General features: G+C 35.1%; 2 protein-coding genes across 4 annotated transcripts; one reads left to right on the forward strand and one right to left on the reverse strand.

Moving 5' to 3' along the window:
* Window positions 1–10277: 10277 nt before the first annotated feature.
* Window positions 10278–15058, forward strand: LOC148846802 (putative flavin-containing monooxygenase 1). Its single transcript, XM_088952551.1, has 5 exons — window positions 10278–10802; window positions 11363–11603; window positions 12977–13155; window positions 13310–13659; window positions 14409–15058. The coding sequence occupies exons 1-5, from the start codon at window positions 10335–10337 to the stop codon at window positions 14749–14751; spliced, it is 1581 nt and encodes a 526-aa protein (XP_088808677.1). The 5' UTR covers window positions 10278–10334; the 3' UTR covers window positions 14752–15058.
* A 1905-nt stretch (window positions 15059–16963) lies between these two features.
* LOC148846803 (protein AAL-toxin resistant 7-like) lies at window positions 16964–21937 on the reverse strand. 3 transcript variants are annotated; one of them, XM_088948413.1, is made up of 3 exons: window positions 21483–21848; window positions 18340–19764; window positions 16964–17267 (listed from the first exon to the last, which is right to left on the reverse strand). In XM_088948413.1, the coding sequence occupies exons 2-3, from the start codon at window positions 19560–19562 to the stop codon at window positions 17219–17221; spliced, it is 1272 nt and encodes a 423-aa protein (XP_088804539.1). In that variant the 5' UTR covers window positions 19563–19764; window positions 21483–21848; the 3' UTR covers window positions 16964–17218. The 3 variants fall into 3 exon arrangements, 2 of the variants coding, with proteins under 2 accessions (XP_088804539.1, XP_088804538.1); XM_088948412.1 differs by lacking the exon at window positions 21483–21848 and having other exon boundaries at window positions 18340–20250; XR_016100362.1 differs by lacking the exons at window positions 16964–17267; window positions 18340–19764 and adding an exon at window positions 20755–21241 and having other exon boundaries at window positions 21483–21937.
* Between the last annotated feature and the right edge of the window lie 3331 nt (window positions 21938–25268).

The raw sequence follows: 25268 nt of genomic DNA on the forward strand, positions 1-25268 counted from the left end.
GGACCAGTGCAGTTTAAAAACCTTATTTTCAATAATAATAATAATAATAATAATTCAGAACATATAATTATAATTTAAATCTTATAAATATTACCTTTTACCTTACTAAATGCTTACCATACACATTCAAATATTAAATTGAATAAAAATATTTAAAGTTGTGTGTGGTATGTTGCAGTTTCTTCATGACATGTTTTGGGATTGATCAATATATAGAAAATAGATGAGTTGTCATGTCATATAAAAGAGCCACTTGAATGGAAAAAATGCTTCTGAGGATTAATCATTGCTGTTTAGAGTTAAAACATCAAATTCGATGTTTCAAGTAACAACAATAATTTGTATTGATCAATCAAAAACATTTTTGATTATGTGACAAAACAATTCATATTTTAACACCAATTTCTATTGATCAATTCCAAATGTTTAATGAAGAAACAACAATGGTATCAAACACAACCTAAATAACTTAAGTGATTGATAGTCAGGTGAGACCATGGTCTTTGTAACCATGAATGTTTGGATTCAAAACTTCACATCCTCAAAGTACTTTAGGATTTATTTTAGGACAAATTCAGTTTCAAGGCCTATTCTCCAAGTAGGATAAACCCTAGATGCTGGAATCAACTTGAGTGGGAGTTGGTTTCAAGAATTTGGAAACCCGACCTTACATGATAAAAGGTGGGATATGATCAGTTCAAAGCCAATTCAAGATAAACTTGATTCGATTCTGGCCTCTAGATAGAACCTATCCATTTACTCACCTCTAACCCAAGCCTAGGGGTGGCAATTTTTAACCCAACTTGTTGAACACACCCAATCTGCCCATTTACTTGGCGGGTTGTGTGATCAACCCATCACCCAACCCACCCATTTAAATGAGTTGGGTTGGGTTGGGTTGTGGATAACCATTGGGTTAACCATTATAGACACAAGTATTAATTCCTTAGCATTTTTTTTTAATTTTCTTTATTTGAATTAAATAATTTATAATTAATGCATTAATTTTCTATTAATTATTGACTAAATTTAGTTTTGTCTTGAATCAATACATTTCACCCAACATAAATCCAAATCAATTTGACACGAGTCTAGACTAGTTCAACGCGGTCTGACCTGATCCAGCATATACTGATCCGGGTCGACCCAAATCCGAAATAGACCCCAGGCGGGATGGTTCGGTGCCGCTTGCTCTGCCCGATTTGGGCCATCCGGTCCAACCAATGTTCACACAATCCGACCTGACCTAGTATAACTCGATCCTTGTCGATCCCAAATCCGAACGCTTTTGGGTTGGATGATTCGACCTCTGTGTGCTTTGCCTGATCTGGACCATCCGCCCACCAATACCAACACGATCTGACCTGAATCCGGACTGATCCGAATTAGTTACATTGACCCGGTTTGTGTCATCCGGTCCGGTCCTAAGCCCGTGTGCAAACTTGATATGGCCCGGCCCAAGTCAATCCACTATTGACTGAACCTGTCCGGTCCAGTCTGACTGGACTGATCTAGATATAAATGGTTCAACCACCCTTGAACCTAAATGGTTTAAGTTGGTTTGACCGGTTTGAACCTAAGTGGTTCGGTCAAAGCCGGAATCCGAACATAGTCAAATGACTTTGCCGCTTGTGTAAAAATAACATGTATGTAATGTGATTTGAACCTTCACCACTTATGTAAAAAGTAACTACAATAACTACCAAACTACAATCAACTTATTTGTTAAGAGAGAGAGAGAGTTTGTGTTTTAATTCCATAAATATAAGACTAATGGGTTTGGGCAGATTGGGTTAGGTTAAAGCGGGTTTAGATTGAACCTAACCCATTTAATTTTATATAACGGAGTTATTAATGGATTGGCGAATTAGATGCATTAGAACTCAACCCAGACCAAACCCAACCCAACCCGCTCAATTACTACCCCTACGCAAGCCATTGGGATCTCCAATTATTGATTTTCACGAGCCCCACCTTCTTTCTAGGGTGAGGGACATAATCTGAGTTAATTTTCAAATTGTTGATTTTTCGGGCTAACAATTATGTTGTAGGGTTAATGTGAAAAGAGTGTATGTAAATTGGGAAGACTGATTATTTAAAAAAATACTGAATATTTAAAAGAAAAGCTTGTTGTTTTGCGCTCTCACTCACTGAATGGCAAGTTTTTTTTTTTACCCTTTATTATAATAAGAAAGGTAAATATCTAGTTATATAATTTTTTAATCTACTAGATTAAAGACAAAGACAAAGCAATACGACATTCACTTCACCCCTTCGGCCATTATCAAACGGTTCCTTATTAAAAAAAAAAAAAGAATATTTCAATTTCCATCCATGAGAAGATGGGGATGTTTGGAACTGTGGCTGTTTTTCAAAAAAAAAAAAAAAAAAACGGTGTTACGTCGGATCCACATTGGCGTTTCAACAAACGGCCATGTATCTCATTGTTTGGTTCAGCCGATTATTAAAAAAAATGGGCATGTCTCGAAAATCAGGACCCCACCGATGCATGAAACACCAAATTGTTTGGTTCAGCCAATTTCCCCCGATGCATGTATCTCATTGTTTGGTTCAGCCAATTTCCCCCAACGGTTGACTGATGTGTATCCTATGTGGTGCTTACCTGTCAGCATATACATGAAAAATGGTGATGAAAATCACCTTACCAAACAGCATAGTGTTGCTCACTGCCTATGTGGCAGAAGCGTTTTTTTGTGAAATAACGGGTCTTGAAAACATGTACGTTTTTTCTTAAAAATCGGTTCCAAAAAGCGCCCACGCTTCCAAACGCCATGCTAGTGGGCAAGAGTTTTTATCCAAAGAAAATTATCGCAAATGATTTGGTTGAGATCGGCTTCAGTGAGTGCAAGCCCGAATTCATACTGTTTGAACAGCCTCTTACAATTATTGTTATATTGGGAATATCTCCCCATAAAATAAAGTACAGAAGTATGAAGATATTCCCAATGTAAGGATGTAAGAGTTGTTTGAATGGCTTTGCACTGACTGAAGCCGAACTCGGTTTGGTCTGCTTTAATTTTTTTGTTGGACAGAGTAATTTGAAATCTAACCACATCACAAATTGTTCAACAACAACAACAACAAGAAAAAGAAAAATAGTTTATATATTTTAATGTTCTTCGTCTAAAATGAATGAGAATATTAGACCATTTTGACAGAGCCAGGTTTATCCTTTAACATGTTAATGCTAAACCTAAACCTAAGGCAGGTTTTAGGCCAGATCCCGACCTATGCTGATTGCCGAGGCAGATTTATGAATTGGGTCGGGCCGGCTTTGATTTGGAGTTTCTTCGTGTATCACTACTGACTACTGTAATAATTTTTGATGTAATATACATGCATGAGTAGGTCATTTATTTTTCCTACTTTGATCTAAATTAAGCTGACAAACACAGACCCAGCTAGCTAGGTAGCTTTCATTGGGGGGTGAGCAGGACAACTTGACTAGCACCCAACAGGGGAAAATGGTTTGACGCCCGGCCGGGCCGGGCTGCTGGGTCCGTAACATTGATTTGATCTATGCCGGGGAAACATTTGAAATACTGGCCATTAATTAATGGGCTGCACCACAATTTGTCTTGGGTTGTATATAAGTCCCACCATGTGTTTTGATTTTTGATGCAGCCTTGTCCAGACCGGCATTCCCCAATACCCACATGAAAGAAATAAATGTTCATACAATTCATATAAAATGATATCTGGGTGGGAGTCTAGCTAGGGCCTGAGTGGACATCACCATTTAATACAATTCATACTTGATGTTTGTGATATTGAACTCTTGGAGATCGACGCGGCAAAAAACCAGCCTGAAACATAATCACAGCTGTGTTTTCGCTGCATTTATTTCGATATATAGCGATTAAAAGTTCTCTAATTGTAATTGGTTTTCATCTTTATTCAGGTTCAAGCCTTCATTACAACCAGCTAGAACTTACGTCCATTAGATTTTTCTTCCTGCATTTGTAAAGAAATTCAAAGTCAAACGTTGATCAACCCTAATATAGACCTGGGCTATCCGATTGAATAAGGTTTTTATCAAAAATCAAAATGCTTTCTTGTGTGCCAAAGATGAAAAGCTTCCATTGATGAAACCTGAAACGCCATTAATTTTCAATTCAAGGTCACATTAAATCACTGCATTGAAAGCGAGGTCTGTGACTGTAATTGTACTTAATTGGGGATAGGTTTTTAAGCAGCACGAGATTGACTTGTTGATACTTAGGCCCCGTTTGGTTCAAAGAAATAGGGGTTTGGAATTTGATTGGTTGGGCAGAATTGGAATCACATTTCCATTCTTGGTGGAATGGTTTTCCATCATTTGAGTGAACGGTTATTCCCTCCGTCTCTTTTGAGCATGAAATTCTTTTGCAACTGACTTCATCATTTGAGTGGACGGTTATTGCCTCCCTCTCTTTTGAGAATGAAATTCTTTTGCAACTGGCTTCAATTTCCATTTCAATTCCTGTTTGAACCAAATAAATTATAGGAATAGACCATTTCTATTTTAATTCCGATAAAATTTAATTCTGATTTCGATTTCAACGAATTTTGATTTTAATTCTCATTTTGAACCAAATGGACCCTTAAATTGTTAGAGAGGCAACTAGTTTTTTTTTTTTTTTTTTAATTTGATAAAAGAGAGGCAACTAGTTGGTAATGCAAAGTATATATAAACCAATGAGAGATTTAAATGGAGCTTTAGTTAGGCCAGTAAAAGTTTAACTATATGGGGACGCGCAGGTGGTCAAAGTCAATGATGCGTCTCCTCGTGTGGAGAAAAATTATTGACTATAATAAATTGAAAAAACCAAGTAGTAGGTTTTGGTTGGAATGGATTTAATATTATTTAATTACTTGAGCTTCAAATTCCAATCGAAGGAAAATAAACATTAAATTTTAAACAACCTACAATTTAATCTATTAAACAAGGGGTCTTTTGCTAACAGCTCAAGTGACTGTAACTGAATGTCAATTGATTATTATATATACGATATAATTATATTCTTAATTAGTTAATAGGCAAAGCAATAGCCACTCAGTCCAGCCACTTCAGCTATTATCAAATTAAACAAATAAAATTTTTATCAAGTATATTGGATTCTGTATTTTAGGACGAGTCAAATTTTAAGGTTTCCCTGTCTCAACCACTCCACAAAAAGGGTTTTAAGTGTAAAGAAAAAAAATTATCATCTCTCCCCTCCTTTATGTTATATTTGGTTTGAAGGAAAATATAAGAAAAAAAAAGGAAAAAGTAGAGCAACTTTTACAAACTTTTTTCCCTTCTTTTTTCTACTTTTTCCTTCAAACCAAATATAGCCTTACTGTCTTTGTGTTTGGCTGGTACCATTGTAATTTAAAAAGATCTTCATGATATTTTGAGTTGATCATATATATTGATGAGGAACGATATGCATTGTCACATCATATATGAATTACTTCAGTTAAAATGATTAGACAACAACTATTTTGGTCTCCCTATTTCAACTATAAATAGCCTAAGTAACAGATGTATGCCAAATTATTATGGGGGTGTTTGGCAAAGATGTTTTTTTCTAAGAAAATAGTGTCATGTAAGCACCATATCAGAAAAAGTGATGTTCAGAAAGCAGTCTCTTATTTAGTACCGTTTTTCTAAAAAAAAAAGTATTGGTCGACCATACCTTAGAAATTAGGAAAGGGTGGTCTGATGAAATGCCAAATTCAACATTTTCTCAGAAAACAGCTCATTGCTGTTAGCGGTGCAATAACGTGGCATCAATATTGCCTCATCTTTTAATGTAAATTAATGCTGAAAGCTGTTATACAGCACTGATAGAAAATAAAACCAGTGCTGTTTCCCTGGAAAGCAGCCTATGTGGCAGATGCTTTTTAAGAAAATGATGCAACAGACCCTCATGCATAGAACACGTTTTCTCTCCGAAAATATCTCTAACACAACGGCATCGATGCCAAACACCTATACTATATTGATAGACCCAAAACGTTTCAGATAAAGATAACAATTAATCATACCAATTATAAAATACAAATTTAGAGAGTTGCTCCAACATTTACTTACATCTTGGCCTCTTTGCTTACAAGTCAATTGATTCCAACTAGTTACTCATGCGGAACTAACTAGATAATGTTCCAAAAAAAAATCCAGGAATCTTCCACCTGACACAAAAAAGTTTTGAAGATGGAGGTGAGGGATAAGTACCACTCCAGATTTTCTATCCACAAACCGTTCCCACATCCATACCTACAAAGACAGACACTACCCTGTGTGTTGGACAAGGGAGATATTCTCAATGTGCGCCTGTATTGTCTATGGGAACATTAATATGTGGATAGGTGATCCAAGCCTCAATTGTATTTAGAGGCATAACACTAAAAATAAATGAATATAATCAATAAAAGAAAATATCTAAAAAGCTTATTAGTTAAATTCCCAATGACCAATAACTACAGCCTGAGTAGTTTTGAAGTTTCCTTCACATTACACTTTACCCCAATTAGTTCTTTTATTTATATTTTTAATTAAAAGAACAAGTGATATTGCAATTACTATTTTATTCCACACATTCTAACGTATCATACACGTGAACCTTCAAAGCTCAAGCTATTTATTAGGTGGATCTATGTATATGTTAGTGTGGTCAATTGCCCCCACTGAAATCTGAAAATTTTTTATAAAATAATGAAAATTTTAATTTTTTTTACAATTGCCCCCACTTAAATAAAATAAGAGGTTTATTTATTTATGCCTTTTGGCAATGAGTATGGGGCCAAATAATGACACTACGTCCCAAGACCTACTTGAAATCTAAAATTTAAATAATGAGAAGCGAAGTAACTTTTATTCTAAAATTATCATTGACAAGCATTACCCCTGAATTAAAGTGGTCATTCAAACCAAACCATCCATTCTCTTTTCAAGTTTGGGAATAGAGGCTTGAAAAGTTGTTGGACCGTAAAAGAGGAAATTGAGGAGACAAATCAGATATAATCCTTTCATTCTATTTCTATTCACTCTAACATTCTTGAAGGACAAAACCATAGTTTTTAAAACCAGACAAAATCAGACAGTTGGAGCGGAAAAACCGGGAATCGGTCATCTGATCAGTTCCGTTTTTCCTCAAAACCGCTTTTTCCCCAAAACCGTTGATTTTGGTTAGCAAACCGCTGAACCGACTGGTTAACCGTTCGAACCGTTTTGACCATTTTTCAAAATTTTCAATTTTTTTTTTATTTTTTTGTCATAATAGGCCGAGAACTGATAACCAGACCCCTGACCGATTCGATTTTAAAAACCATGGACAAAACACACTTGAGGCGCTCTCTCTCTCTTGGTGTTTTACAAATTACAACTCCTAGTTTCTTTTTTATACACAATCGTCCTAATTGTTGTTGTATTAGGAACAAATTTTCATTCTTTTCTTTTTAATTCCTTTAACTCCCTACATGCTTGAGAAAATCAGAAAAATCTAAGAGAAAAGACTATACATTTTTGAGATGTATTTATTTGTATTAAAATATTTAGAGTGAAAATATTTATATATATATTTGTTTTAATTACTCAAAAGTTATAAATAAATTGATATTATGATAATGCCTACCCCACTGATGAAAGGTCCTAGATCCGCCACTGGTCAAACCATTACTCCCAATATCATCTATTAAAGTCAAAGCAATCATACATGATCAAAGTCCTTCAAAGTAATGAAGCATAAAAAATAAACTAATGGAGACCTGAGAAATGGAAGAATGGTGGTAATAAAATGACATTTGTACACTATTGGGGCATGTAGATGGTTTGCCATCTCACATTACAACCCCAACATGTCATATAATTAAATTAATTAGACTTTGATCCAACCAATCCCTGAATTTGAAGCAGTCCCTCAGTTTCACAAGATTTAATCTTACCACTGAAAACTCTACGTGAGCCTTGTTAAACATGAAACTTCAAGGCAGGAAGATCAGCTTTATTTGACTGCACTTGTAGGTCTCTCCAAATCTCCCTTAAACTGAGTTTCTACTCTCAAAATCTCCCAAGTCCCAAGCACTCAAATAGCCACGTATTGAATTATAGAAATCATATGCTTAAGCGCTCTCTCTCTCCCCTATATTAAAATAACCGTTTTGCCTCTAAGACGTAGTCCGTATTGCAATAAAACCGTGTAATATTAGAATATATAATTAAACGCTTTGTTATATTTGGCTTCCTCATAAAACATCTAGGATTCCCAGGCCAAAATTGAGGCATGAGGCTTAAGAAGGTTATGCCTGAAACCTTATATATAAATCCATGAGGCCATTGAGGTGAAGCAGTAGTTTGGCTTAGCCTCACTTTGTGCTCTATATATGTGTATTTGTACTCCTTCCAAATGGAGTCTATGGCTCAGTTTGGAAGGAGTATAAATACAAATATATACAATACAGAATAATACAAAGCACAAGGTTTGCGCTCTACATATGTGTATTTATACTTCTTCTAAATGAAATTTATGGCTCAGTTTGGAAGGAGTACAAATACAAATATATACATTATAAATTTATACAAAATAATACAGAATATAAGATTTTGCGCTTTACATATTTGTATCTATACTCCTTCCAAATGGAGCCTATATTTCAAAAAGGCTTCGTAATTAAGTAACCATAAATTTATGGCTCAGTTTGCATGTACAAGATGCCTTTATTCCTCCTCTTGTCCTTTGTCGGCCCTTGTGACATCAGCAGCTAAACCAATCTCAAGAAAATGATGAAAAATCCAAGGAAAATACAAAAATATATTGGTCATCCAGTTGTTTGGCTTTAAGGGCTTGAGGTCATTCGATCTCTTTCAGTCGCCTAGTTGAAAAAGTTGCAATCAGACCCTTTTAACCTTCAAACGACAGCTTTCCCACGCAAGTATACACCACCAAACACTAGTACTAATGTTAAGACCAGTTAATAGTACCTATTCTTATTTTAACCAAAAAATTTCGTAGAAAGGTATCCTCATATATTGTATGAATCGACAAAAGGACCAATATATCTCGTTTACTGTAGGAAGACTTTTGATTTCTACGGCTTTCTTCTCTTGTTTCTTTTTTTTTTTTTTTGTCAATTCAAATTTCCCGGCTTCTTATAAATTTCTTCTTTGCTTCATGGATGCTTCCTTTCATGCGCACACATACAGATGAACAGACACGAGAGAGAGATGCATGTGCGATCCATTATGCAGCCTCTAATTCGTTTAGGGTTTCTGTAGCTCTGTAATAGAAAAAACACTCTATGCGAGTATGAATCAGCTTATCAGCACCAGACAGCAGACGTACTGCGTGGTGGGCCATCATACCAACAATTGCTAATAGCAATACAAATCAACAAGATGAAATGGAACCAGGTTTTAGTAAATTTTTGGTCATGAGATCACTTAATGATTCTTTACCTGAAAAAATAAATTCTTCACCTACCTGATGAAGATATATTCAGCAAAAATGAGCTTCCCCTTTTTGTTCCTTTTCCATTGCTAAAACAAGCGAATTCAAGTTATATGTTAAGGCTTTCTAGAATAAGTTGAGTCAAGCTACAATCATTAATTTCTGTTTGACAGAGTAGAATTGTCTTGGTTGGGTTTAATTAATATACCCAGAAAGAGAAACAAATTGTAAAATAAAACTTGAATAATTATAGTTTTTCTGCACAGGAAAAAAAAAAAAAAAAGGAACCGATTGAAGGAAAGAAGGGAAAGCAAGTTTTTTTTTTTTTTTTTCTTTTTCCTATTTTTTCCATGGATAAGGGAAACAAGGTTGTCTACATGGTTCAAAGAATCGGTAAAGACGTATCAATACTTTGAATCACACGAAAATATGTTTTTCTTTTTAATTTTTTTGAAATTTAATTTTTAGATAATTTAATACTCATATTTTTCATTAGAAAATAATGGGATCCCGAAACACCTGTAAACAGGCATATCGTATCAATTTTTTGAACCTTGATTGCTTATAGATAAATCCATCCGACCACCACTTTATAATTTATAGGATTACTATGCTAATATACTAACATATGTATATATAATTATATATATAGTAAGAGAATGTAAGTAATGAATGGTTTAGTGACAACATTTTTTTTTCGAAATTATAAATACTAATTGATGACAAGGGAATTCGAAAAAAATTGTCCACCACCCACCCATCTTTTCAGTCTTACTGACGTGATTCTCACGTGACCAAGCACTAATGGTCATCTATAAATGTCCGACGGTCCCTCGATCGGCCATTGTAGTCAGTTGTACACACTCCATCCATCTCCAAAGTCCTCAGCATAAGTAAAGCAAAATGGGTGCAGGCGAGAAAAGGTGCCTCCGGGTGTCGAAAGTGGGCATTATTGGGGCTGGCATTAGCGGTATCGCAGCTGCTAAACAGCTATCCGGTTATGACCCGATTGTTTTGGAGGCAACGGACTCCATTGGGGGGGTGTGGAGGCATTGCTCATTCCATTCCACAAAACTCCAGACCCCTCGATGCGATTACGAGTTTTCAGATTACCCATGGCCCGAAAGAGACAATTCTAGTTTTCCTTCCCATATTGAGATATTGGATTACTTGCATTCCTATGCCACCCACTTCGATGTGTTGAAGTACGTCAGGTTCAATTCAAAGGTGGTCGAGATCCGGTTTACGGGTGACCACGGCACTGCCGTGCTTGGTCGGAAATCTGGAGAGTATGGCAGCCTGTTGAGCGGTCTGCCCGTTTGGGAGGTTGCCGTCCAGACCAACGTTAACCAAGCGGATGTCGTCGTTCAGGTCATCACACTCGCTGTTTTTTCCATATTAATTATTGATGATGATTTCATTTCATATCTACTAATTAACATTTCGACTACTGCATGTGTCAATTGTTATCTTTTTGTTTTTCTTTTTCCACTAATGGTTTTAATTTGTGGAAGATATATTTAAGCTAGCTAACATACCAAAACAGTACGTACTCTTTTCCTCTTTTGATCATCATGGCAATATTTTGAGCTTTACTATGTCTAAAACAAGTTCATCACACACCCTATCTTTTTAAACACGTACTAAAGAAAGTTTTCTATTCTTTCACGTAGAGCTGAAATATCTCTCATAAAAGAAATTTTCTGTTGTTTGTCTATATTTGTTACTGTGCTGCTTAAGCATTTCTTTTTTCACATGATATCAATTCATTTCACTGGTGCGGTCCAACATCAGCACCATCATCGATCGACAGCAACTCTGATCATCTGATGACATGAATATATATAATTCCTTTTTGGATAACAAAAAAAAAAAAAGTCCAGAATAATTAAGTTTCTCTTGCTGAACTTTCACTGATTGTGTGGTTGCAGTGGTACGCTTTCGAGTTTCTTGTGGTGTGTATTGGTAAATATGGTGACGTGCCAAGAATCCCAACTTTTGCACCCAACAAAGGCCCAGAAATATTCAAGGGTAAGGTCTTGCATTCGCTCGATTACTGCAAGCTGGACAAAGAAACCGCATATCAACTGCTCAAAGGAAAAAAAGTTGTAGTAATTGGGTACAAGAAGTCAGCGATTGATTTGGCTGTTGAATGTGCAGAGGCAAATCAAGGTATATATAGACTCATTTTACTTCCCTGCTGAGCTGAGTATGCTTAAGCTATTAATTTGGGTTCTATAACAATGTTTTAAAAATCGATCCGAAGGAACCGCTTTGACCCCTGATCTTTTGGTCAGTTGTCTGAGTCGAATGGATCAAATCAACGGTTTTTGGCCAATGAAAAGGTTAAGGGTGAATTAGAATCTGTTGCCTACAGTAGTACTCAGTACTCACCCCCCATTAGAAAAATAGAATGTCTTTTATTAATTAATTTATCAAAGCAACTGCATGGTTTTGCTAACACGATTATGGTTGATTGGTTGATGTTACGTGCAAGAATTCCATGAGTCAAAGTCCAAGTCAACATCCCACGTTGACAACAATCTTGTGAAATTTGACCGTTAGGGAGCTAAGTTTTTTCAGTCCTCTAATTTTTCTTTTTAAAGCCTTTTCAAATAGTTCCACGTTTTTTTACGCCAGCCCATGCACGACAACATGCCAACACAGATTAAGCCCCCGTTTTGGAGCAAACTGAATTTTCTACGCATTCTCTACCTGCCGTGAATTGCAGATACATAGAAAATTTGGATACGTTTGGAAGTATTTATTTTTAAATGTTTATTGAAACAAACGCTTATTTCAAGTCAAGACCATCAATAAATACTTATATATATGCTTTTGAAAAATTAAACAAGGCTAAATAATCACTTTTTTTTTTCTATGATTTTAAAAACTGACCCAAAATTGGAACTGTTCTGGTCACTGATTTTTGGGTTGACGGTTCAACTGTCTAATTCAAATGTACGGCCCATTCCAATTTAAAAAATAAAAATTAATTAAAATATAAAAAACGACCAAAAATCATTAAACAAATTAAACGGGTTTAGCTGTCAGATTGATAGATAGCTGACCTATTCAACAGGTTTTGGCCAATGACCGATTTAGGGTAAAATGAAACTAGTTATTTGGGTTGTTCCTGGGCCGAACAGTCCGACCATCCGGGTAAATGATGATTCCAAAACTCTTTTTTTTTTCTCCAGGAACTGAAGCCCATTTTGAATAAGGTCGAAATTTTGGTTTTTATTTTTGTGGAGTGTCTTTTAAAAACGAACCTATAGCTTTTCAACCCACCATATAATTTTCAAAATACCTATACTGCCTTATTAAAAATAAGTGATTTTTCACAAAACACCCATAAGCACTTATGCGTAGGTAGTAATTCGTAACACGCCCTCCCCTCTCCAATTACTTGGATGATGATCATCATCATCAAATTTTCATTGAACGATTCTAAGGGGTTGTGTTTGTATGAAGCTAATTTGCACTAAAAAAAGTTTGGTATTGTGGGAAATTGACGCATGTATTGGGGTTGGATTTAAATAAAGGAGCAGATGGGCAACCATGTACGATGGTGATAAGGACCTTACATTGGACAGTTCCTTGTTATAGCATTTGGGGCTTGCCCTTTTTCTTGTTCTATTCAACCAGATGTTCCCAATTTCTGCACCAACGTCCTAACCAAGGCTTGCTCAGAGCAGTCCTTTGCCGCCTTTTGTCTCCTTTGGTAAGCACTAAGCAATAGCTCTCTTTAATTTGCTTTTAATTGTAAATTTGTAGGTTCGTTTAATTGTTGTGGGAAATCGTTTTTCAATTAATGTCTTGGCTAATTAATTAGTGTACGTACTAACAAACAAGAGATATATGTTTGTGGTGTACAGAGGAGAGCAGTCTCCAAGTTTATTGAGTCGTATCTGGTATGGAAGCTTCCCTTGATAAAATATGGATTGAAACCAAACCACCCATTCGAGGAGGACTATGCCTCTTGTCAGATGCCCATCTTGCCAGAAAATTTCTTTTCAGAGGCTGATGAGGGAAGGATCATTTTCAAAAAGGCGTCAACATGGGAATTCTGGAGTGGGGGAGTCCAGTTAGATGATAACACCAAGTTGCAGGCTGACATTGTACTTCTTGCAACTGGTTTTGATGGACACAGCAAATTGAAGGCATTACTCCCTCAGCCTTTCCGTAGTTTGATTGAAGATTCTTCTGGTATCATGCCCTTATACAGGTATATATATAAGCCCATGCAATCAGTGATTCAGTGCCCTTAAAAACTTAAAAACTCATTGCTTTGACCCACTGCTTGCAATCCGTTGTTCACCCGGCCGGTTGGATCACTTAGTCATAACCCATTTAGCCAGGGTGGTTGACCATTGACCCATTCGAACCATCAATGGCCCAACTGAAATGATTTTGATTTTGATTTTTAGTTTTTGGATAATTAACTTCATGTTCAGTTGGCCTCAAATCTCAACTTTTTATTTATAAAAAAAAAAAAAAAAATCAAAAACAGACCAACCTGAACAAATTGAACCAATGACCTAAAAAGAAAATGGTTCAGTTTCTGGGTCAGTTTTTAAAACATTGCTTTGACCATTCACCCCATCAGAACTGCTCAGGACCATGATCCGGATAGCTCACTGGGTCAGCAGATCAACTGTTCTGTCCTGCCTAATCAGAATCCCATTCCCGCTGGAATGGCATTTTCCCATTCCCTGTCCTTCCTTTGGGAATGAAATCTCATTCTTGCTGATTCCAATTTCCATTCCCATTCCCATTCCTGTCTTAATCAAACAGACTCTAAGAATAAGCCATTCTGATTTTGACTGCGAATTAGAAGCACCCTAAACATTTTTAAAATTTTGAGATTATTGTATCAAATGATCAATAACCCTTGCAAAAGCTCTGCAATTGAAGAATGAAGAATATATAGGTCTAAGGGAACTGAGTTGTATCGTGGATTAATTTGTTGTTCAGGGGTACAATCCATCCTTTAATTCCTCACATGGCATTTGTTGGGTACCTTGAGAGCGTTTCGAATTTGCACTCGGCCGAGTTACGGTGCAAATGGATGGCTCGACTTGTTGATGAGAAATTCAAGCTTCCAACTGTGGAAAAGATGCTGGAGCAAACCACGAAGGAGATAGAAGTTATGAAGAGAACAACAAGGTTCTACAAGAGGCACTGCATTTCCACATTTAGTATCAACCACAGTGACGAGATATGTGAAGAAATGGGATGGAGTTCATGGAGAAAGAAGAACTGGTTCTTGGAAGCCTTCAGTCCCTACAATAGCCGGGATTACGAGAAGGAAATTTGACGAAATTAATTCTGAAATTCCGTCAAAGAAATCCTGTTTAATTTGCTTATATTATGCTTATTATAGAAAATTAAGCAGTGTATTAAGCTAATGAGTAAGAAAATAAGGCCCTTAATTACTATTTTCTCTAGTAAAATAAAAAGGGATACTACTATTAGCAGTAATATCTCTCTAGTAGGGGATTAATTACTTGTAATATCTACAAAGATGTGATAATTAAGAAGTGTTAGTTTTGTCTTACAGCATCCACTGTGGACAACTTTTGTATTAGAAGAATAAAAAAATATGGCTACTGGGACAACGTGTGTCCAATATTTTAAACCTAGCACAGAAGCTGAACCGCTTTACTCTCTGGGTGTGGAGTTCAAACTTTCATTAATTATTTAATTGTCCGGGTTAATAGGTCGATCCGTGGGATCATAAAATTAATATATATAATAACAACCCTTTAAGTAGAGATCAATGGTCCAACAGTTTAGGTCTATGCGTCGCAGACGAAATCAACATTTCTTCATCTGACAAGTTAAAGGTTGAGCCGGATCAAAAGTATGGCCGGATAACCAGTCCGATCAGCCGAGATCAACAGTGGAATGTGTGTAATCCAGTCCAGGAGACTCGATCGCCTCATATCTCCTTCCTTGTTAAGCCATTTAATTAAAAAAAAAAAAAAACTAGAAAAAATGGAATGTGTGGCTGCAATGCAATTTCACGTCTTCCACGTGTCAAGAGTACATCACTTTCCAATTAGCACATTGCCAGCACTTTACTGACGAATTAGAGGGAGTATAGATGGAAGAAAAACAAAGTGGAAGAATGAGAATGCAGGTTGCATGACTTAAATATTAATGGAGGTTAACTCCAATTGCGTTTACTTATTCGGGTCAAATTGCAGAGACTTTTAATGGTGGACGTTTTCAACTTTGAGGTGTTGGAATTTTAACTTCCAATTCTACGGCCCATCAGAAGCCACAGAAGTTATGAGTTGCATCATGATAATTCTGAGTAGCAATTAAGTCAATGGAGCTAGAATTCTTACTCTTGACCTATCACCTCACCCGCATATCAATCCCGTATGTTGTGTAGGTGTGGGTTGACATATTCATTTCCTCTTCTTCTTCTTCGCGTAAACTCTGTAGTAGTAGTAGAAGGGAAACGTGGAGCATTCTCTGCATTTCATTGGAGTTCGTTCCACCCAATTCATGCATCCTTTCAAATATTTCAGACGAAAGAATTGAATTCGTTACTCGTTAGTTCTACTTCTAGCTAGCTAGCACCGTCTTTTCGATCATCTTATGTGGACTCGATCTCGCTGGGTCACCTCAAGAGTAATTTTCTGGTGCTGGGTCAGAGATCATTCATTTAATTTGCAGGTCGGCACCCAGCAGGTGAATTAATAAGAGCCGATTCTACCATAAATTATCAGAGATTACAGACACTTGAGATGGAGCGGTTGCTGGAAACTTTTTTAACTTTTACCATTCATTAACACAATCATACTTTCTCTTCTCAATCTTCCTATATATTCCATCTTCTCCATCTAAATTTTATATTTACGCCATTTCTTCTATACATGCTTCTGTGTTGGTTACCCTATCTAAATCTCATTTGAGATCATAAGAATTTCACATTCGTCATTCGTCTTCCTGACCTTTCGAATTTCTTGGGTTTCGCTTAAACGGAGATGGCATTTAGATGGGCCATACATTCACCCTAAGGTCCATGTTAGCCCTCTTTAGCTGCCTAAACCATCAACGATTTAAATAAAAAAAAAAAAAAAGCTTGAAGAATGGCTCATGTTGTTACGCCGATATTGCATACATGGGTCGGGCTGGGCCAAGGTTAGCTATAGCTCATAGCGTAGCCTGGCTCAATATTGGGCCTAAAATTAAGATTATCCCCCCTCCCCCCTCCAGTTTTGTTCATCCGAGCCCGAGCCCAAGCCCATCCCAATGTGCTAGTTGAAATGGAACCTTTTTAATAAAAGAAGCGCAGTTTCAGGAAAAAGAAAATTAATTAACCACTTCTTAAACATTCCTTAACAACCAGAAGCCAACCATTCTAGATGATGATACCATGGAGTGAGGGATCAATCAAGATCAGTCAATTCTATAAAAAGAAAGAAAAAAAAAGGTGATGTGCCAGTTTGGGGTTAGGGATGTAACTTGGGTTGGGTTGAATTGAGCATTTGTAAAATTTTGAATGAATCCCAGCAGGAACAACAGCCCAATGTAGTTGAAATTCTGCAAATCAAGGAACCTCATTTACACCCCTACTCTCTTCAATGACTTGACTGAAGAGTGAACACTGCAATTGTCTAAATCTGATAGACCTCAATATACATCTTATTTTCGAATTTCTGAATGTGATTGTATAGCACAAAATTAAAAATACAGCATGAGAAAAACACGGAAATAAAACTAAAATAGAACGCTTGATCAGAAAACTAAAATAGAAAATCAAATCTGAGTTAGGCTAGCCAGTCGCCATCCATTCCATTAATTTCTCCAAGATCCAGGCTGCAATCCAAAATAAAACTCAATATTAGAAAAATCATGTGTCCAAGACCCATGTTTATTTATGTATCAAGTAAGCAGGAATATAATTCGTCGGGATGATGCTTCAATATTTGTTTAGTTCAAAATTTCTTTTGGGCCCCGCTTTAACCTGCATGCAAATGCCCAAGGACATGGCAGAATATCCAAGCACCAATTACCAAATTTCATGTAATAAACCATATATCCAAATATTCACTACATCCTACTGTATAAGTAAAAGCCCATAATCTGTGTTTTGGTAAACATCTCATAATTAATCTTATTTAAGTAGGACAGTTCCATATATACTTATCTGTTCAGACGTAAAATGGGTGGAAAACTATGTTCACTTTGACATAAATATCAAAATAAATCAGATGGGATGGAAAACAAAAGTTTTAATTAGTTACAAGAAATTATAGAAATAATAGCTGGAATATTTCAATTACTGGCATTTAGTTGCAGTGCAAATCTGAACTAGATGCAAATTTTGTACCTGGTGTAGTTTTGCATTTATTTATTTGCAATTATGATTTGTATTCCTATCTGATACAAAACTTGTACTTTTTCTGTTTCATTTGCACTTGGTAGTACCATAAATTTTGCTCAAAAAACTGATGCAAAATTTGCACCACTTTCCTCCTACCTCAATTTTCTTGTATAAAATTAAATGGGGACTACTTCATCTTGCTTTCTACCTCACTCCTAAATAAGTAATAACAAAAATCGTGCAAACACCTTGAGAACATGCAAATATCTCCCCTTGAATTTAACATGCAAGGGATATTTTCGATATGCGACTGGATGTCAAAAGTGTGCAAAATTTTTGTTTTCAATCCTGGCTCAACACATAACCCTCCTCCTACCTGCCTACATTCTCTTGCATATAAGGTGGGACCAGAACATAACCAGAATTTACACTCAGCCTATTTGCATTTCAATGCATTTACCCCAGTGCAAATTTTAGGAATATGAAAAAAAAATAGTTTTACGTTCATCTTATAGAAAAAAAAAGTGCAGGCCAACAATTTCTTCAAATTCGGGAACATCTTACCTTGGCAAACCAGGTTCTTGCAAGTAGTCCTCTGAATAGTGATCTTCCATATGGTGTTGCAAGAGGCAGCTTTCATTTGCATTCAACCAAGATGGGAATTCCACGGCCTCATCAAATGGATGAAACCTATATTCTTCTCTATCCTCCTTTGTGTTTGGATCAACCTCCATCGATTTCAAGAACTTAAACCACCATGCCGATGTTACTAAACTCAATCTGTCATTCAACTCCATCTGATGCAGCTCTCCGATGGATCTGATTTCTGCCATTACGTCATCATCCATTGCTGGATGCTGGTCTTTTGTCTTGACACCAGAATTATCTAAATCGGCCACCACCTCCGGTGATGTTGCAGCCAAAGGTATTTCTTCGTTGATCAGGAGAGAAGGAGAAGAAGAAGAAGAAGAAGAAGAAGAAGAAGAAGAAGAAGAAGAAGAGGGGAATGATGGATCATTCTTTGTGTTACTGTTGATGCTGCTGTCATGGAAAAAGATGGCATCCAGGTTTTTGAAATCATGGAAGTTGAGGTTTAGGCCAAGGGGTTGGTTTGGGAGCTGGGTGAGACTGAGATCTTGAGTAATTGAAAATGGTATAGCGGGGGGAGAAGCCAATAAGAAATTATTAGGACATGATAAAGATGGGTAGGACTGGTGGTGTAGACATTTATCTGTGAAGTTTGTGATGTTTGATGGATAGATTATGGGGTTTCCACAAGCAAATTTCATCTTCTCTTCTAGAGATGGTTGAGGAGACTGTAGTGGCTGTGATGGCGGTGGTGGTGGTGGTTGTTGTTGCAGTAGGGACTGTTGCTGCTGCTGTTTTTCGTTGGCCTGTTTCATTGCTGCTCTATGTAACTTTAGTGCGGTGACAATCTCCCTCCTGGCTTCAGCCATGTTTAGAAGCTTTTCCTTGTAAGGCTTATTGGTATTTAGTCTTCTCCTAACCTGTTTCTTGGGCTGTTGGGGCGGATAGGCTGCTTGTGATTCGACAGGACCCTCACTGAATTTAGCGAGATTTGAAGGTACACAATCTGAAGGTTTTGGGTTCATGGGGTCTTTTGCTCTCGAAGAGGTTAGTTGTTTGACAAGGCTACGGATGTAAGCACCAGAGAGATGAGGCCCTTCTTTTATCTTATGAATCCTCTCTTTCTCCAATCCTCCTTTATTTGATCGATTCCTCATCTTTCCAGCGATCTTTTCCTCTCTTTCTCTCCTTTGGTTCATATGTGAAAATGAAATGGAACGTGGAGAGAAGGTGGACTAAAAGAATCATGGGTTTGCTCTTTTCTTTTCAGGAAGCCAAGTACAACACGGCAGAGCTGTGCTGTGACTGTGAGGGGTCTTTCAATGTCACAGTCGCTATAAATGGCTGGAGACATTCCAATATCAATATGTGATTTGTTTGTAACTGTTATAAAAAATTTCCCTGTTTTGGCAAAGAATATAATAGGTTGTTAGGGTTTGGGTTTCTGGGCATAACTGGGTAGTGGAAATAATGAGTTCAGCAGTTTTTTTTTTTTTTTTTTTCTGGTTATCTGCATGCTGTGCATGCTGAACTTATTTACCAAAATCAAGAATTCCTGCCCCCTTACCAGTCAATTATCCACTAACAATTATGAGCTGAAACGCTTTCCCCCACACCCATTATGCTGTTCTCTAATCCAAGAAGCCCAGAAGGACTAATAATAATCAATCCCATTCCCATATAAAGAAAAGAAAAAGAAAACACAGGTTAAGTTGATATACAACATTATAATGCATGACATGAGCAGTAGAGAGAGGAGCAATTGGTGAAGTCGCTGGGAAGTATAACCGACGGTTAATGCATAGCGTGTCATTCCACATTAACATGTACGTACGCATAAGCAAAAGATGTCATGACAACCTTGTGAGTTGTGATGATGATTGATGGCCTCTTCCTCTTTTGCTCTACAGTCTCAGTCTCTGCCATCATCGATGGGCTTCTATTCGGGACCAGATTCCCTCAATCACGTCAGCCAAAAGCTAGGCTGACACCAGAATTTCTCATTATTTATTGGGGTTTTTTTATTCACTTTATTAATATATATATATATATATATATATATATATATATATATTTTCTCCACTCTCTTCTTCATTAGCTTGTATTATTTTCTCACCATAAGGCAGAAGAAATGCTCCACACCTCTTCTATTATTAATTTGTTATTATACAATTACCCAATACAAGATTGATGTAAATTTAGTAGTGTCAGTTTACATGAAATACCAAAATAAGGCCGTATGTAATAAGTAATGTTGGATTATTGGATTAACGAAAAAGCAACAGTACTGTTATTATTTAATTTTTATCCATTTGATCTAAATGAATATTGTTAATGTTGTCATGATATTCAACGAGGTTCTTATTATATTATTATAAAGGGAAAAGGTAATCAGGAGAAGAAGAAAATAAATAAATAGAGAAATAAGAGGTAGCCTGCAGGGAGGGACAAATTACAAATACATTGAGACAAGAAGAAAGAGTAAGGGTATCAAATGGGCATCTTGAATCCAATGATTCAAAGTGAAATGGCTGATTCACTGCAACATCAAGAGAAGGGATTCGTGTCATACCATACCAGTGCGCTCTTTAGTTGGGATTTTGGACGATTTCGAAATAACAAATTAAGAGGAAAGCCGTTCCCCTCTTGCTCTGACTTGTCAGAAGATAACAATCCCAAAGATTAAATTGAATAACATATATACAAGGAGAAATGTAAGAAAATTAAGAATAAAATGAAATTGTTGCTTTTTTATTTTTATTTTCAAGGTAAAAAAAAAAAAAAACAAGCTAGCACCCCCTAAGTGGACTGTATGTTGAGTACCCAGAAAACCGATCGAGTTGATCAAGGAATAATAGAGAAATCAGTTTAGAGATCCCTACAAAGAAAAAGAAATTAAAAGTTAAATATAACTTATAACGAAAACTTTTATTATTTATCAATTGAAAGAATAACACCGTAATTTCTTAAACTATTATGTTGAAATCTGCATTTTCTAATTTCAATCAAGTTACTTTTCAGGTTAAGTACTAGAACAGGGGAAGTTAAATACAGTGAAGGAAGGTATTACTATTATATATATTATATTTGTCAAGGATGAGAAGAAAATAACAACAAACCTGATCGATTATGACATCAAGCTAGCAAAAAATGCATAACTAGCTTGTAGCTTCTGTCTGAAAAAACCTGCTTCCGCCAATCGCTCCACAAATAGGTGTGTATTGTGGGATAAATTAAAAAACCAGAAGCAGGCTTCAACGTATAACATTCACCCACAACTCCCTCGACTCGATCGCTATTCTGAGCAACTGCCTTCCCCCGCCCTTCTTCACCTGTTCACCATTCTTTAATGAATATTTAATTGTTTCTTTTTTGTTTTCGCTTCTCTTTCCAGACCAGAGAGAGAATTCAGAAATGACAGATGAAGAAGCGTCATAACTTTGGCAGGATGCTATTACCATGCACAAGCCAGATGAATCAACACTAATAAACTTATTTCTCTTCTCCTATTTTTATTTTTATTTTAGTTCCATATCTGCTCATAAAATCCATGGATTGGAAGCGATGTGAATACGTCAAGTAATCGACCATGACTCAAATAAATATTATTTTCCTTTTCCATGAGCATTATTAATTTACTTTTATTATTTTTTAAAAGAAATTGTGGGACCGGTGCAGTGACTGAGACTCTGAGAGGGGGTTGATGTGATATTTCACAATCAAACGGTTATTGGGGTAGGTAGAGGAGAGGTAATAGCAGTACCACGTAATCGCAGACCCTGATCTCCAATCAGACAAAGGACGCCACGTTGGGGGCCACCAAAGGAACAAAGGAAAAGGAAGGCTGCACGTCTCTCTCTTATGTGGGTGGGTGGACCACACGGCCCACACCCAAACAAACAGTGATCAGTGAAACATCTCTCATTAATTGAGCTGATGGGGCCTTGAGAAAAGCAGACCACAAAACCACTTCCCCCACTTAAAAGTTGCACCAAGGGTGTAGGTGGACGGTGGACCATTTTAATTTGGATTTTGCAGGGTAGAGGTCCAGCACCTCCAGGTGCTCACTACTCTTAATATGGACCTCACACTCAATCCCCATTTAGCTTTTGTCATCGTTTCAACCTTGCAATGGAGTAACACCGTTACACGACTCCAAATATCGGAACAAATTATTGATTCTATGAATCTATATTTCTTTTCTTGTCTTAATTTATCATAAATATGTATATAAATACTATTTTTTCGAATAAAAATCTCGACCTAAAATTAAGACCACTTAATTCGAGTTTCAACAATTTTTTATAAAAAAACAATAGCGGGGACTCATGCCATGAACGGGCTTTTGTTAAGCGAAAGCTAAATCATAGATAAATTGTTTTGTATTTTAATTTTTTAAATAATTAATAATTATATATATTTTATATACTACTTTTAATAATTTTTTTTTATAATACAATAATAATAATAATAAATTTCAGTTAGGGTGGTTCATCAAACTGATGAAACCGATCAATCTGGTCAACTCAACCTGGTTCAATAATTTTCCAACCCAACCAGGTTGGATCAGTTTCGCTTTGGCCATTTGTAAACTAACCAAAATCGAACAACCTCGCCATATATATAATATATAGTTTAAAAAGTTCAATAATAATAGTTTAATTTCCCTTAATTATTGAAAATTTTCTATTAAATAAAAAACAAAAATAAATTTATACATAGTTATTGAAAATATATTTATCACAAAAAACAATAAATAATTACTAAAATACAATAAATAGCAATTTTAGTATATATAATTATATAATAAATATATATTAAGTCTTTAAAATTATTATTAATAAAGATTAATTTTATTGAAAGTTGTTTTCATGAATTATTAATTGATATAAGTGAAATTAGTTATTTACAATATTATTTAGTTATTTAAGTAATATCATTATTTAAATTTAAAAATAGTAATTATTTATTGAATTAAATAGTACATAAAATTAAAATTTATACTATTATTACATAATTTCATTATTAATTTTGTAGATTATTAATTTTTTAATTTCAATATTATGTTATAATTATTTTTCTACTTTTAAGAAATTCTTAAATTTATTACATAATTTCATTATTTTAACTATTTAAAATCTTGTTATGTTATAATTATTGTTGCAAGTATTTTAAATACTTTGCATGCTTATGGAATTGACAATAAATTATTTTCTATTAGTTTTTATAATGCTAGTAATAATGATTCAACAATAAATATTTTAAAATCTCAATTAAAACCATGTTTAAATGGTAAATTATTTCATATCAGATGTGCATGTCACATCTTAAATTTATGTACGAAGGATGCTTTAAATATTATTTATACTCATATTTCTAAAATTAGAATGTATTATATATATTAAAATTTTTGGAGAAAGAAAACAAGAATTTAAATATTTATGTCAAAATTATGATTTAAAATATACATTTTATATTAGATGTTAAACATAAATGGAATTCTACCTACGCTATGTTAGAAAGTTGTATTTCTCACAAAATGAAAAAATGCCTACTGATATTATATTTGAGGAAGACCGGGAAATGGCAATTTGTATAAGAGATTTTTTAAAATATTGTTATGATGCAACTAATGAATGATCGGATATTTATCATCCAACTAGTTGTAATTTAGCTTATCAATTAATGATGATTAGTGGTTGTTTTGTAAAATATAGAAAGAATCCACAATTTAAAAGTATTGTTGAAATAATGAAAATAAATTTAAAAAAATATTGGAAGAACATTTCTCCTCTTTATTGCTTAGCTACAATATTAGATTCTATGATTAGAAAGATGGTTTAGATATTTTACTTAAAACATATTGTGAAAATATAAATATTGAAATTAGAAATTAAAAAATAATAATAGTTTATTATTTTAAATGTCTAGTTTATATGAATCTGAAGTAATAATGAATAATAAAAATTCTACAACTTGTACAATTTGTATCTTCCACTTCTGAACTTGAGTCCAATAGTGGAAGAGAAAAACTTTTTTATTTAATAAGTAAGAGACAAAACTCCATTGCCTCGACAACAAATTCATTTACTAAACTTAATTTTTATTTACAAGCAAAATTTTTCTAGTTTATGTGATTCTTCCTTCACCTCGGAATGAACAAATAACTTTGATATTTTAGTCGATGTCTACAGTTTCATAGGAGTCTTGTTTTAGTGTAGGTACTATGGTGTTGGACGACAAGAGAAGTTGTATGAATGATGAAAGTTTAGATATGTGCATCTGGTTTAAAGATGGGATGAAATGCTGAAAATAGATTATAAGACAAATGATGGCATGACACTACACCTAATGTTTCACCTAGAGCAGATGATCAAAGTCAAGAACAATTGGAGAAAATGATGAAGTCAATATTTTTCGTATACTCAATAGTTGTATAGCATTTTTTCAAATTATTGTAAAATTTGTTTAATTTTTTTGATATTTTTTAATAACATAATTTTTTATTTTCAATTTGTAACTATATTGTATTTTTTATATTTTATTGATTTATTCCATTTTCCAATTTTCATATTTTATTCATCCAACCATTGTATTCTTTGTATCATTCAAATTTAAATGAAATAAAATTCCTATTTTTCTTCCAATTTGTTATTCACTTTGAGTCTTTGTCTCTTTCACTTCTTATTTGGTTAAGTATTTTTTTTTCATTTCTTTGTTAGATTTCTTAGGGTCCGTTTGATTTGTAGTTGGAATTAGAATCGGAATCGAAATCAAAATCCTCCTGAGTCGAAATAGGAATGGTCCATTCCCATAGTCTGTTTGGTTTAGACAGGAATGGGAATGGGAATTAAAATCAGTAGGAATGGGATTTCATTCCCAAGGGAAGGGCTGGGAATGACCAT

This window comes from Nelumbo lutea, chromosome 6, assembly GCF_056320005.1.
Source record: "Nelumbo lutea isolate HS-2025 chromosome 6, American lotus-T2T, whole genome shotgun sequence".
Taxonomy (NCBI): Eukaryota; Viridiplantae; Streptophyta; class Magnoliopsida; order Proteales; family Nelumbonaceae; genus Nelumbo; species Nelumbo lutea.